This window comes from Loxodonta africana, chromosome 13, assembly GCF_030014295.1.
Source record: "Loxodonta africana isolate mLoxAfr1 chromosome 13, mLoxAfr1.hap2, whole genome shotgun sequence".
Lineage (NCBI taxonomy): Eukaryota > Metazoa > Chordata > Mammalia > Proboscidea > Elephantidae > Loxodonta > Loxodonta africana.
Window position 1 is genome coordinate 22,880,756 of NC_087354.1, and position 16,339 is coordinate 22,897,094.

At 40.1% G+C, this 16,339-nt stretch overlaps 1 protein-coding gene across 8 annotated transcripts in view; it reads right to left on the minus strand.

Annotated features, from left to right (window-relative positions):
• The window catches only part of CHD2 (chromodomain helicase DNA binding protein 2), a 152,607-nt gene that overhangs the window by 80,700 nt on the left and 55,568 nt on the right, over positions 1–16,339 (minus strand). For all 8 annotated transcript variants that reach the window (XM_064267079.1, XM_064267080.1, XM_064267076.1 and 5 more), the window contains 7 exons: positions 15,086–15,186; positions 14,034–14,078; positions 13,682–13,860; positions 11,308–11,432; positions 7,909–8,125; positions 5,980–6,069; positions 4,950–5,140 (listed from right to left, as the gene is read on the minus strand). In XM_064267079.1, coding sequence (XP_064123149.1) covers positions 4,950–5,140; positions 5,980–6,069; positions 7,909–8,125; positions 11,308–11,432; positions 13,682–13,860; positions 14,034–14,078; positions 15,086–15,186 — 948 coding nt within the window. The remainder of the gene's footprint in view (positions 1–4,949; positions 5,141–5,979; positions 6,070–7,908; positions 8,126–11,307; positions 11,433–13,681; positions 13,861–14,033; positions 14,079–15,085; positions 15,187–16,339) is intronic.

Sequence of the window (16,339 nt, forward strand, 5' to 3'; positions counted from 1 at the left end):
CCAAGAACTAGGAATAGAAAAGAACTTTCTCAACCTGATAAAGAGCATCTACAAGATATCTGTAAGTTAACATTCTACTTAATGCTGAAAGACTGGTTTCCCTAACGAAGACAGGAAACAAGTCAAGGATGACTGCTCCAGCCAATTCTATTTAACATCATAAACCAAAAAAAGCAAATCCACTGCCATCGGTTCCGACTCATAGGGACCCTATAGGACAGCATAGAATTGCCTCATAGGGTTTCCAAGACTATGTATCTTTACATAAGACTGCCACATCTTTCTCCTGTGGAGCAGCTGATGGGTTCAAACCACTAAGACCTTCTGGCTAGCATCTGAGTGCTTTAACCACTGCACCACCAGGGCTCCTACTTAACATTATACTGGAGGTTACAGCCAGTACAATAAGGCACAAAAAGGATTCACATTCAAAAACAAGTAAAATCACCTTTATTTACAGAAGACATCATCCTATATGTAGAAAACACCTAAGGAACATAAAAAAGAAGCACCGCCCATCAACCCACTGCCGTTGAGTCAATTCTGAGTCATAGAGACCCTACAGGGCAGAGTAGAACTGCCCCATAGAGTTTCCAAGGATCACCTACCAACCACTTGGTTAGCAGCCATAGCACTTGGGTTTCAGGAAGTTAATAAATAAGTTAACAAGTTCACAAGATACAAAATCAGCGTACAAAACTCAAATGTAGTTCTATATTCTAGTATAATCTGAAAATCAGATCAACAATTCCACTCATAATGTAACCAAAAATACTAAAATTAGTAGTAAATTTAATAAAGGAAGTGCAAGACTTTGTATACTGAAAACTACTATATATTAAGGAGAAACATTATAGAGGATTTAGTAAAGCACAGAGGAAGTTTAGACGGCAGGAAGTCTAAAGTAATGGTGGTGAAATAATCTGGAAAGAGAAAGCAAGAACGGTGCCATAACATGCCCATGTCACTGAACTGTACATGTAAAAACTGCTGAATGAGTTTATGTCTTACTGTATTTCCATGCCTACCCCCAAAAAACTACAGAAGATCTAAATAGAGAAAAATTTCCATTACCATGGATTAGAAGGCTCATTATCCTTAAAATGGCAACTCTTCCTAAGTTGAAATACAAGTTCGACACAACCCCTATCAAAACTTCCACAAGTTTTTTTGGTACAAATTAATAAACTGATCCTAAAATGTACACGAAAATGCAAAGATCTAGAATAACCAAAACAATTTTGGAAAACAACAAAACTGGAAATTATACTTCCCCATTTTAAAACATAGTATAAAACTACACTAATCAAGACGGTGTAGTATTGGCCTAAGGACAGAAATATACAGCAGTGGAACAGAATTCCAAGTCAAGAAACAGATCTTCACATTTATGGTCTCAAGCGATTTTCGATAAAGGTGCCAAGGTAATTCAATGGAGAAAGACTAATCTTTTCAATAAATGGTGCTGCAACCGTTTCCAGAATACCCCTGCAAGAGATAAACTTAGACCCTCACCTCACACTAGGAACAAAAACTAACTCAAACTGGAACAAAGACTTACACGCAAGCGCTAAAACTATAAAACTTCTAGAAGAAAGTTTCCTCGTGACCTCAGGTTAGACAATGATGTCTCAGGAATGGCACCTGAAGCACAATCCATTAAAAAAAAAAAAAAATTGATAAATTATACTTCATCAAAATATGAAAGCTTTGCTCTTCAGAAGAACATAAAGAAAATGAAGACAAGCCACAGATTAGGACAAAATATTTACAAATCATATACTTATAAAGCACTTGTATCCAGAATATTTTTAAAGACTTTGAAAAAAACTCTTTTCAATTCAATAATAAGACAAACAATCCAAGTAAAAAATAAAGCAACAGATCTGAACAGACATTTCACCAAAGATATACAGAATAAATAAAAAGGCTAACAAATCCTAAGTGTTGGTGGGTATACAGAGAAACTAGAGCCTTAAAAATCATTTTTGGCAGAAACGTAAAATGGTACAGCCACTTTGGAAAAAGCCTGGTTTTCCAAACTACCAGCTTGGTAGTTTCTCAAAAAGTGAAATATAAACTTTCCGAACAGCTCACTAAGTATCTCATCAAGAGAAATGAAAACATATATCCACACACAGACTTGTATGCCAATATACACAGCAGCCTTATTCACTGAAGCAATTCAAATACCCATCAACTGGTGATCGCATAGCCATACAATGAAATATTCTTGCAGTTCTCCACAGTAAAACAGAACAACTACTGACACCCTATGACATGGATGAAACCCAAAAACATGCTAAGTTTAAAAAGCCAGAGGCACAAAAGACTACATAAGATGACTCCATTTGTAAGAAATTTCTAGAAAAGGTGTATCTTTAAAACAGGAAGCTAATTAGTGGTTGCCTGGGGCTGGAGACAGAAGCAGAGATGAACTGCAAATAGGTAATGGGGAACTTTTTGGGGTGAGGGAAAAATTCTAAAACTGGATTATGGAAATGGTTGCACAACTCTCTACAATACTAAAAAGTATCCAACTGTACACTTCGATGGTGCATTTTATGATATGTAAATTATCTCTATAAAACTATTTTTTAAAAAAAGTTAACAATCTACGGGGGAAGGAGCCATTTTTATGTTTTTCATTAGGGTATCCAGTGTGCAGCACAAAGCTACTCAAATGTTTTCTGAATTAAAAAACAACAATAATTGGTTATGAAGCATTATCTGTCGATTCAAGAGACTTTAGTGACATTGTCTACTGTGTGCCAAGTACTTTTCTTTCTAGGCAATGTGGATCCAGAGATGAAAACAAGTTTCCTGCTATTTTTGAATGTATAGCTTAATGACAGGAGACGAGGAAATAAATGAATAGGTGCTAGACAGAAAGTAAAGGAAGAAGAGCCTGTCTAATGGGATACTTCAGATTAGTAGTCTGAGAAAATCTCTTAAAAGGAGGTGGTCAGAAAAGGTGAGGGAAGCATACTAAGCAGCAGCTAGCCGTGTGACGATAAGGAGAAAGCATTCCCGACACAAAGAACACCAATGTCCTGGCGTGTCAAGGAACAGGAAGATGCCAGGATGACTGAAGCACAAGTGATGGAGAGGAATGAACGAGATGACGCAGAACACCGTCAAGGGGTAAACTGAGTAGGGTCTTCCAAATCAGGGTAACAAATTAAAGCTTTATTCTAAGTATCATGGAATACCAATGAATGATTTTAAGTTTAAGAAATGTGGGTAGCAATAAAAAAAAAAATACAATCCCCCAATATTCTTCTGGGAATTAGCATATTTGTCAATCTCTAGAAGCGCTCAGCTGCTAACCAAAAGGTCAGCACTTCGAACACACCCAGCAGTTCTGCCAGAGAAAAGACCTGGTGATCTGCTTCCATAGAGACTACAGCCTGGGAAACCCTAGGGGCAATTCTACTCTGTCATATGGGGTCACCATGAGTCCAAACCAACTCGATGGCACACAACAACAACAGACCAATCTAGTCACTGGGTCCCATATCTTCACAGATCAGGGACATCAGCAAGTTAAAGACAGAGGTGAGGTGGGACCCTCCTCTAGGCTGACTACCAGGGTGCTGAAGAGGATATCCAGATTGCTATCCAATAACAGCATTCACTTTGAAGAGCTGCTTCCATAGGATGTGTTACTTGGATCTCACAAAGTGAATATAGTGTCTTCATCCAAAGCCCCTCAGGGACTGAACTGCTGGGCTGAGGTCTGTGGGGACCATGATCTCAGGAACATCTAGCTCAACTGGCATACCATAGTTTACAAAGAAAACGTTCTACATTCTACTTTGGTTGAGTAGTGTCTGGGGTCTTAAAAGCCTGTGAGACGCCATCTAGAACACTTCACTGGTCTCACCCCTTCAGGAGCAAGGAAGAACGAAGAAAACTAAAGATACAAGGGAAATATTAGTCCAAAGGACTAATGGGCCACATCTACCGCAGTCTCTGCCAGGCTGAGTCCAGTACAATTACAGGGTGCCCAGCTACCACCACTGACAGATCGGACAGGGATCACAATAGAGGATCCTGGACAGAGCCAGAGAAAAATATAGAACACAATTCTAACTCAAAAAGAAAGACCAGAGTTGCTGCCCTGACAAGAGACTGGAGAAATCCTAAGAACATGGACCCTGGATACCCTTTCGGCTCAGTAATGAGGTCACTCCTGAGGTTCACCCTTCGGCCAAAGATTGAACTGGCCCATGGAACAAAACAAGACTAAAGGGGCACACCAGGCCTGGGGCAGGGACTGGAAGGCAGGAGGGAACAGGAAAGCTGGTAATGGGGAAACCAAGGTTGAGAAGGGAGAGTGTCGACATGTCCTGGGGTTGTTAACCAATGTCATACAACAATGTGTGTACTGTTTGATAAGAAACTAATTTGTTCTGTAAACCTTCATCTAAAGTACAATAAATTTAAAAAAAAAAAAAAATGTGTATATCATGTCTACCATAAAAATCTTTTCAAACAAAAAAGAACAACATTCTGCAGTTCTTTAATAAGTTAAAAGTAAGAATAAGACCTAAAGCTGGTGCTTTTGTAATCACTGATTCGGAGTTAAGATTTTTTTCAACGTTTGTCAAATTGTGTACCTTGTATACTTCGTTTCAATTATCCTGATTACCTTATAACAATAGTGAGAAGGTCTGCTTATTTCCTATTTAAAAATTATTTCCCAAATACATTAACGGATTCCAACTTTTGGTCAACAATATGCTTCCCTCCTTAATGAGCTGGCTTCTGCACCGCCTATCATTTACTACGGAACACTTCACTTCTTTTATTCCTGCCTCAATTTAATGCTTTGCTTTCCCCCAAACCATGCCATCTGTTTGCCCTAAGGTCTAGCAAGAAAGTTAAAAAGCATTGGCATTTCAGACATTCTAGCATCTTTTGGAAATACACAGGAAGGAGCTTACTTCTCCGGCATAATAAAGTGCAGCAAGGACCAGAGCTCTTTGAGGGAATTCTGAAGAGGGGTCCCCGTAATCAGGAGCCTATGGTTGGACTTGAAATCAATCAGAGTTTTATACAATAAAGAGTCATCATTCTTCAACCGATGGGCTTCATCCACTCCCAGAAAGGCCCAGTTAATACTGCCCAGCACAGTCTAAAGTAAAAACAAAACAGAACGAGCCACCAGGTCAGAAGGGAACCCAAAAGCGCTTTTAAGTGTTAATTATCTCTGTACAAATACCATCGCAAAGGTATACACAGACACATTTCTTCTTCACTGACTTAAAGTACGTTAGGACTCTTCTGTTTATTCTGCTAGCTGTTGGAGTGGTGTCTACCCAAAAGAGCACAGCATCACCTAAAAGGTATAGGTGTGTCTCCTGTACCACGTATTGCTGCATGCCCCAAAGCAAGAACAAAAAAAATTGGCATGCTGGGCAAAAAAAGAAAAAACACATTTCGTATTCTCCCCTTAATTAAGATTCTTCTCCAGCCTACTCTCTTACTATTCTTATATACTGCCTGTTCCCCCACCCTGCAGCATAGAAACACCAAGAGCCACCAAACTCAACTTGTTGGCACTTTTTATCAGCAATTAGCTCTACCTACCACATACATTTCTCAGTAACTGCAGAAAGGAGAAACTTCAATAGTATCATTTCTCTTTCTTCCTCACAGAGGCCATTCGCATCATCTGTTCTGTACCTTAATGATATGATGGGAAATGCCCTAGTTTTCAGTGACTGGCTAAAATATCACATAAGTTAGTGGCCTGAATACCCTTCCATCCTGTCATTGGATTAGGTGACTTAAGGTCCCCTTCAACTATAAGGTTCCGTTTTTAATTTATCACCTCAATATTCTTGATGGATTTTTTTTTTGCTTGTTCGTTTGTTTTTTTAGATAAAGGAAGAAAAACAACATGGTACAGACACTATCATGTGGACAAGTCACACTGTACAATATTTGGCCTTTTAGCCACCAATTACACACCTTATCTTTTAGGAGAATTTCGTAGGTTGTTATAAGAGCGTTGAACCTCAGCCTTTTGGTTTGGGAATGAATCCATTCATACTCCCGTATCTATAAGAAAAAAACAGTAATTAAGATACAATTTCTACTTTTACCTTTCTTTATCACCACCAAGTCTACTGATAGATGCTACCGAAACACGCCAAACAAAAAATAAATCTGATTAGAATTTAATGAATATCTTATACATTCTAAATTGACCCAAGTAACCCAAGAACACGGTAGTAAAAGTTAAGACTCAAAAGTCGGATCACTAAGCAGCAACCACCTTATTGCCAGAATTCAAATAATCTGGCCCTGCGACACATTTCAGCAATTAAACTCTGGTGACCTGGACTAATTTAAAGATCTCCCAGAAGAGAATTTTCTTATGGAAATGTAACTTGATTACTTTTTAGGTAGGATAATAGTTACATTAATAAGTAAAACAAATTACAAGCCTGGCTCAGTCAGAAATTCCATTAACCCCAGAGAGGTGTTTCCCCAAGAAAAAGGAAGGGGAAGCTTCTAGGACGAAGGTTTTTATTTAATATGAATGAAAAAAAAGTCAATGTAAAGGAATGCAAAAATTAACACAGTCATGCGGCAGGAAAACCTAGCACCGGTGTGCACAAATGGCTCATGACAAAGCTCTTTCCATTTGGTTGTCAAGTTAGGAACTAAAGACCAGGACAATGAATGCCTGCAGGTTACCACCACCAAGTGGGAAGGAAAACAGTGTTAGGGACTGCAAAGAAAACATCCCTGACTCTGCAGTTTTACACGGTTCACTTCCGTTGTCTTCACTTTTGGAAGCAGTCCTTGAAGCCATTTTGTATAATCTAGGGATTTTATTACGGTTTGTTTTTTGTTTTTGTTTTTAACGGTTATCAAATGAATTCACAAAGCTAGCAACGACTATGCTTAGAAACTCAAAATTAGGCAGTGAAATCTGCCAGGATTTAAGTTAGATAATTTTAATAAATATATTTTTCATAAATAAATTTGAGTTAGCATAAAAACATAGGATCATTTAACATATAGCTCAAATGTTTAAGGATTCCAGAGGGCTCGCTCTTATTAAATGCAATCCCCCTGAAATGATCTACTCTAACATACAGCGGGAAAAGTGCAAAGCTCCTGTACCAAAAGACCTGTGTTCCAGTCTGTGTTCTGCTCTGCCACCTTCTAGCTGGCCTGGGGACAAGTGTCAGACTCACTGGGTCAACTTCTTTATCAGTCAGTTGGAAAGAATACCATTTACTATTATGAGGCCTATAGGTAATATACATAAAGCACTCAGCACAGGGCCTGACATACAGTAGGGGCTAAAGAAGTAAGTCGCTATCAAGAAAATATGTGTTAAGCAAAGATAAACTGAAGCCCTTGTGTTCAAAATTCATGATGTCCAAGATAAGTTTGACAGCAGACAAGTAATTCTCATTTCTGCAGCTGTGAAATGGCTAATTTCCTTTTACTTTTATTCCTTCAAGTTAAGAATCCTCACTGTTTTAAGAAATTGAGAAATAAATTCTAAGAACTTGATTATTTTCAATAACCTCTCTCTGCTCAAGTAGCAAAAATAATGTTAGTGTTCCACGAGGTATTAACTCCATCTTATAAGCCTTTACAACGTGGTCTTGAGTATGTAAGACAAACAGAAGGAAAACATACTACCGCAATCCAGCTAAGTGAGATTTCCACTCAACTGGTACTGTTGCTTTTCTTTAAGTAGTAAGCGAAGGTTTTAAAAGAACATCTGCACTGTATTTTTATAATATATACATTTCCAAATATCTGAGACATGGCAGTACGTCAGAATAGTAGTTTTACTAAAGACTGTAAGAGCTTTAGGTCAATTTCCAAAATACCTTTACAATATATATTCTATCCCAACTCTTGTTTACGCACCGTGTTTCTGCTCATCAGGTCACCTATGTAAACCACTACGTTAATCTCTGGTGCCCAGACTTCAAACTCCCTCTGCCACGAGGTGAGGGTGGATAAAGGGACGACGATAAGAAAGGGGCCATACAGCTGGTGCTGGTGGAACAGGTAGGAGAGGAATGATATGGTCTGGATGGTCTTTCCCAGGCCCATTTCATCAGCAAGGATTACACTGTTACTTCTGCAGAAAGAAAGCAATAAAGACAGAAAAATCATCAGTTCACCAAAAAAACAGGAAGTGCACAAGTAGCAATGACACCAATGCCTTACAATGTCAGCCAAGCAAGGCATCAGTTGTGAGCCTCAACTATACTTCTGCTCATCCTCGAATACCCGTAGGAAGCTACACGAGGAAGAAAGTTGGGGCTATGAATAACAGAGAATCAAACGATCTGAGCATAATCAACACAGACTATGTTCCTCACCTTGCAATAGGCTTTTTACGTCAATCCCTTAGATCAGAGAATGCAGATTTGGTTCTGTTGCTGTATACAAGCACAAGACGTTGGGTTCCATCAGTGTAAAAAGCACAGGCAGACTGGCTAATCCCACTGCTGGTGAACCCTACAGCCTCACAGTCTCAAGCCTTTGTTTGAATTAATTACCAACCCCACTCTACTGCAAGCCACTGGGCTGTTTCATGCTTTATACACTACTCTCTAAACCTACATAAGGCTTGTTTTAAACGCCAAACCAAAAAAAACTAAACCCACTGCTGTTCCGTCAATTCCAGCTCAGGGCAACCCTACAGCACTACAGTCTAAAATGGTGGTAGACGGAGTACATGAGATTTCTGGGCCCCAGCCTCGACCTACTTAATCAGAGTATCTGGCTCAGGAATCTGTATTTTTAAGAAGCACATATGAAGAACCTGATACAGGTGGTCCTTGGACTACATTTTGAGAAACACTGATCTAGGAGATGGGCTGGATTTCAACAAGGTATTAGGAGGAAAAGACTACGTGGATGCAAGAAAAAAATATGAGGAAATGGCCGGAGTTAGGAAAGTATGGTCGGGCAACAAAATAGTCCACCTGACAGGAATTCAGGGATACATATATAATGGATTGAATTATGTCCCCCCAAAAAATGTGTGTATCAATCTGGCGGGGCCGTGATTCCAGGTATTGTGTGATTTTCCTGTATGTTGTAAATCCTGCCTCTACGACATTAACGAGGGAGTATGGGTAGCAGTTGTGTTAGTGAGGCAGGACTCAATCTACAACACTGGATTGTGTCTTGCGGCAATCCCTTGAGATATAAAAGATAAAAGTGAGCAGAGAGACCAGGGGACCTCATACCGCCAAGAAAGCAGTGCCGGAAGCAGAGCACGTCCTTGGGACCCGGGGTTCCCTGCGCAGAGAAGCTCCTAGTCCAGGGAAAGATTGATGAGAAGGCCAACAGAGAGAGAAAGACTTCCCCTGGAGCTGACGTCCTGAGTTTGGACTTTTAGCCAACTTTATTGTGAGGAAATAAATTTCTCTTTGTTAAAGCCATCCACTTGCGGTATTTGTTATAGCAGCACCAGATGGCTAAGACAACATGTATGAGTGTAATGACCTAAGACTGCAAACATGTAATTCAACGAGTCTGGAAAACCAGGCCACTGAAGGCTTACACAGATATACGTGGCATGTACATGTTTATACATGTAGCATCACTGAACCAGAGAGAACTAAAAGACACAAGTTAAAGGCAATGTAACAATGTAAGTGATTCAAAAAATAAGACATTTAATTCACCAAGAAAGAAGAAAATTTTAAAAATGGATCCATGTTCCACAGAGTATCTAGTTAGAGGGAAGAGCACAGAAAAGAATAAAGAAGAACATCAGTGGGAGGAAGTGTGACGAGGCCATGGCTTCATACATCTCAGGAACACCTAACTGTGTTCAGATACAGTGGACTCCTTTGATTAATTTCCCTACCATTTCTCACCTTTCCACAGCACTGGGGAAGAGGCAGGGTTAACGTTCTCCAGTATTTCCCACCCCCCAGCAAGTCGCTACTGCCAACGTACACAGATTAAAATAGTTTTAAATAGATTTGCCATTTTTCCAAAGCCTGACCAAAAGAGCACGTTGCTTAACGTCATTGTCCTGTGACCAGGGCATAACAACTGCTTAGGGCCCCCGTCAGTTGACTGTGAGTTGGCCATTTAAAGTAAAAAATTCTGGTCAAGGACTCTACACGAAACACAGTGTAACCCTGGACAGGGTACATGCCACCTTTGCTTCAAGGGGCCCTCAAATGTAAAATGAGAGGGTAAAGTTATACAATTTTTTAAGTTCCATTTGGCTTGATAACTCTCCTTTAGGAAGGTTAAGTCACACTATCCTCTGAAAGAAAAACAGTTCTCAAACAATTTAGCACACTTGTATCAGATTCATGCTCTCAGTCACACGAACAGAAGCTTTTCAAGAATTCTGGTTTTCATGATAGAATGTTACACTGGATTTCACAGGACAAACTATTAGGTAGCTCACTTGGGAAACAGTCAAATGGATGTGTCATTAGAAACTGTCTTTTTTGCACTGAGAAAATAGCTCACAGGTTTTTATTTTTCGGGCTGTAGTTTATTTCCGAAATAAGGATTTTTGCTTTACTATAAAGCACTGACAAAACTAATACTACTCACGGGGACAAAGGAATTTGTAGTATGGAGGGTATTTCTTATACGAGGATAGGAAAATCATGTCCATCTTGGTTCATGGTCAAATTCTCAGGGCCTAGATGAGTCTCTAGCATATAGTCGTAGTTAAGGACTACTTGAATTTGCAGTTGAATTTGGTAAATGAAATATGATTACTACTCAAAAGTACCTTGAAAAGTCAAATCCTATCACTGTCTCATCTCTCTCTCTTTTTTCCCTCCAAGATCACAGTGGTCTCATCACTAAAAGTGAGGACACTTTTCACAGGTTCAACCTTCCTCTAAAAGGGATAGCCTGGACAGGAACCCCAGGTGGAAGAAAAATCCCACTCTATTCTATAACACTACTACAGGAAGGTTAGTTAAAGGCTTCCCTGGCCTATAAAGGAAAAGAAAAAAATTCTTCTTTCCTTCTTTGGTGGTAACTACTTTCACACCGAAATCTGGGCAAATTAACTTGCTATTACACTCAAAAGTAACAATATAACGCATGTTTCTTCTAGCTATGACAAATTACCCTAAAATTAACTAATTAATAAAGCACTCTTTACTTCAAATTAAAATAGCACGTTATACGTGCATAAAAATCCCAGAAGAGACTTTTCTCAATCACGATTTGTTTTTAATTTCTGTAATACATGGTAGAAATTTTTTGCATGTGAAAAGAATGCAGAAACAGTAAAGAAAATGTCAAGCATCTTTTTCCACCTACTTGCACCAGGAATGAGCAAGCCAGTTGAGACCTTCTAGCTGGTAATCTCGGAGCTCCAGGTTCTCGCCTCCTAAATAGGTCGGCTGTTTCTTTAAAGCCACGAATCGTGGCCTCTGCTTCAGGGCCTGAGAAACAACAATTAACATGAAGCCAAATCTGAACAAAATTTTCTACCTGCTCCTACACTAAAATGTCAGCCCACAGTTTATGTGCTCTACACCAAAGAAAATTGAAATTTCACATCTGAATCACTAACCCCTCCACACCACCACCTCCACCCTCTGCATCATGGTCTATATCCCAGAGCCAGATTTAGTCCTGAAATAAAATATTTTTTAGTTAATCTGCTCCTTTCCTGAAAGAAGTTTGCAAACATGATCCAACGGCACTTATTTTTACACATCATCTGTACCGTACGGCAGTGAACCCAAAAACCAAACCCATTGCCATCGGGTCGTTTCTGACTCACGGCAACCCTATACGTCAGAGTGGAACTGCTGCATAGGGTTTCCAAGGAGCAGCTGGTGGATATGAATTGCCACCCTACTGGTTAGCAGACAAATGCTTAACCACTACACCACCAGGGCTCTGTATGCCAGTGATTTCTGGGCAGGATTATCTTTGTTCTTACTCTATACAGTACAAACAATGCCTCTGGGGAAGTCTGTCAGGGGTTAAACGGGACTTGTAAAATCTCAAAAGCAGCCTACCTACTTTGAACCTCCAACTGTGTCAGTTTGGTTTTCATAGAAAAGGATGCTGTTTTCATCTCCAAAGGTTTGAAGAATCCCAGTGGCACAATGGTTAGGCAAACAGCTGCTAACCAAGAGGTTGGTGGTTTGAACCCCCCAGACGCTTAACAGAAGAAAAGACCTGGCAATCTGCTGCTGTAAAGATTACAGCCTAGGAAACCTACCAGACAGTTCCACTCTGTCCTACTGCATCACTATGAGGCAGAATCAACTCAGTGGCACACGACAACAAAAACGAATGTGGATTGTGCAGCCAAATCAGTTTGGACAACAGTAGATTAACAAGTTACATAAATTTCTTTCTTCATGACTTCTCTAAGTCGTTAGATGATATACACGCTTGTATATACCGTGAATTTACAGGAAAAATTTATTCAGGATGCCTCCCAAAGTTATTTGGCCCCAGAATCCTTTTTTAAGGAACATTTCTATAGAGATTAGCACCCTACGGAACCTACTATGAGAAGTATCATTCTGAGGTGTATCTGAAAAGGCTGGTCTTTTGATGGTCTCCGCTCTCCTTGAGTCCAGCTAGCTGCGGACGGTGTCTGATTTCTCACTCTCACCCTCCAAAATCCAGCTGTCCACTCCTGCCAGATCTTCTCCATAACGGTTCTCCCACTGAATCCGTCCATCCCACTGCTACTTCCCTGGTCCTTGCACTAAATCTTCATTCATGGACGTTTATGACATCTTTACCGGCTGGGCCCTCTAGCTTTTATAATTGCTTACTCCAGGCACCTCCACACCACCATTAGATGAAGCTTTCTAAATAAAATACTGGTTTCATCCAGCTGCTCTGCCCAGTAGTGTAGACACCCCAATACGCAGATGATAAAGTCTAAATACCTTTCATGATATTCAAGACATACAACATTTTGACCTAAATGGACTCACCAACATCACCTCCCTTTCCAATCATGGAGTCTGGGAGTACTTCTGTACTATAAGAACATCTTCTTGACAGCTTTCACGGGAGGGCAATACCCTGGACCCCCTCTTGTCTGTCCAGCACCAATCCATTCTTCAAGGGTCAGGGCCAGTTCAAGGCTTCAGTGGCCACCGGAGCTCAGCGACTCCTACCTCTGCACTTTTCTTATCAGGTATTCTGACCCCCAGTCACACACTGTTTCCCACAGACGGTCTGGTGCCCCTAACTAGAATGTCAACTTCTCAAAGACAGAGCCCACATCTGATATGTACTTTCATTCACTCTGAGGACCCTAGCACACCACTTTACAGATGGGATAAATTCCAGAGAAGGGTAGGGATTTGTGCGATCACTCTAGCAAATAAAAGAGTCTTTATGTGCAGTTTCTAACTTAGAATTCAACAACAGCCCCCTTTCCCATTCCTTCTGTTTTATGGTGCTTAAATCCTCTCACGTATTCGCCACAATGTCTCTACTTCTAATTCTGTAAATTTTCAGATTAAAGAAGTCAGCAAAGCTGTGATACACCTCATCCTCTCCCTTTCCTTTAATTATTTTTCTTTCATGTTGAGGTTGAGTCATCTTCTTTCACTTCAGAATGTGCTATCTTCTCTTCCCGATACTGACATGACCCACCCTTTATATCAGTACATCTTTCCCCTGAAAAACCAAGAGGCAGCAATCCCCACACCTTGCATTCTCTTGTTGGGATGGTTTTTGAGTTGTTCCTGCTGTGGAAACTGTCGATGCAGCTCTGGAATTTCTTCCCAATCAGGGCTTCATCTTCCCAGCTACACTCTGAGTATGGCAGTCCCATCCATTTGCACAGATACTCAGGTTCATTTGAAGGTGCAGGCTTCCGACTGTGAGCTATTTCACACAGAAAAATGCACACATCAGGAACCCTTGGTTAAAGGAGGGGAGAGACATTCTGTTTCATGTAAAACCAATGAAATACCATGTGGTAAAACTGTAAATACTTGGCAAAAAATAAACTGCTCTTAAATGCTAAACAACATTTATAAACAGGATCTCTCGCTTACCTGGGAAGTCTGTTTGACCCAATGTAGATTTGCTTGTCTTCACAGCTATAGAAAAGCAAAGTAAGACAGAAAGATGCTATTAACATAACCACAAAAAAAAGTCAGACTTTCAGTCTTATGACTAAAAATACCAGATCACAGCCACCCAGCATGCAAGTACGCTCTACTATCTCACATCTTGAAAAAATAAAAAACTGCCTTTAACATCCCTCTCTAGCTACAAATCCATTTCTGGTCTCCTTTACAATGTAACTCCTCAGAAGAGTTGTTTCTTGCCACTGTCTCTATCGACTCCCTCTCATTCCCTCCTGCACCCACCCCAATCAGGCCTGCATCCACCAGGCCATGAATCTACCTCACCTGTGCCACGCCTACTGCCAAACTCAAGGGTAGTCTCAGTCCTCATGGCATTGACTATACAGCTTCTTCCTTCTCGAGCCATGCAAATGCTTGGCTTCCAGTACACTTCTCTCTTGGCTCTCCTCCTCCTCTCTCACTGGCTGCTCCTTCTCAGTCTCCTTTGCTGATTTCTCCTCCTCTTTCTGACTTCCGAAACCTGGAATGCCCTCAGACTTCCTTTCATACCATGCATACTCTATGTCTAGTGATGTCATGAAATCTCTGGCTTGAAATACCACCTATATATGGATAATTATCAATTTAAACCTCCAGTCCCAGACCAAGAGTTCTGAACTCCAGGCTCACATGTGCTACCACTCCACAATATTCTCCACTTAGATGACTAAGTAGTATATTGAACTTACAAATATCAAACTGAGTTCCTGATTGCCACTTCAGAATCAGCCTCTCCTTTAATCTGTCCATTTCAGTCAACGGAAAACCTAAGCAGCATCCTTGACGCCTCTTCCTCTCATCCCCCTTATCCAAACTTACCAGCAAATCTTGCTGGCTTTTCCTTCAAAATACATCTAGGCCATGTGTCTATTCTCAAGAAGTAAGCCTACAAAACACACTTATTTACATTACTCCCAAAAGCAAGAGCCATTATTCCTTGGCTCCAATACTGCTAAAATAAGTTTCCCTGTACTTACCTATTATTCTTTCTACTATCTGATACTGTTTGTTCAACTCTGAGGCCAGCTCTTGTTGGCAGTTGAAATATTCTACATCTTCAGGAGAAACTTTCTCTAACCTTGAGAGCAGACAGAGAGAAAAATTACATACTAATTAGATTCAGGGGATCCATACACATATATCAAGGTGAAAGTCAAAGGTAGTAAATGAGATTTATTTTTTCTTCCTCCTGTCCCTTTAATAGTCTTTCACTAACTAGTAAGTGGGTCAGGGATTTTCCAGGCAACATTCACTTTCAGGAAACAATGAAAAACTTAGAATCACAGCAGGTCACACCAGCTGTTCACCCCTCTAATGTGACCTATCCATAAAGAAACCTAAAAATAACAATGTTGTGTGACAAACTCAGATATCTAAACAAATTAGGATAATGAAGTTGTCGTCCAGGTTTAAAAACAAAACATCCCTTTTCTCATATGTATATGGGTTGTAAAATTGATTTAATGTGGCTTTTTTGGAAAACCAGTTATTCTTAGTTCCAAAAACTTTTAAAAGCAAAATAGCATCAACTTGAAATTAGATTATTGCTATTCTTCTGAAGAATTTTTAAATTTCTAATTGCTTTATAACCTGCCCCTAACTTCTTGTTGATAGCTGCCATCAAGTCAGTTCCAACTCATGGCAACTCCATGTGTTACAGGGTAGATCTGCTCCGTACGGCTTTCTTGTCCGTAAATTTAATGGAAGCTGATTGGCAGGCCTTTTCTTCCCCAATACCACTGGGTACTTTAAGTTAGCAGTCAAGGGCAAACTGTCTGTGCCACCTAGGGACCTCGTACCCCAATCATAAGCATACATATTTTATGAGTAAATACGTGATTTTGCATAGCAGTACATGGGAGTTAGAGCCCATCTGTTCCTAACCCTAACACAAAACAACCTGAGAGGTAGGTCTTCAGGGCAGACTTGATACGTCTTATAACTCAATCTAGGTTTATGTGTCCTGTAGCTCCACATATTTCCCATATGCCATCTAACACACTCAAAGCTGCAAATAAACTAAAAACACAATGGTTGTAGATGTTCTCTGGTTGTTTCCTTCATATCATTTTTGGAAGTTGTGTAAAACCAAGATTTCTTTTAAGTGTATCATGGCCCACAGAGTTCTAGGATACCAACTCCTCACATCTAAGCATAACTACGCAAATAACAAAGTGCTTAAGATTTAAGACCATGGGCTCCGGATTCGGGCCGCCAGAATTCAAATCCTG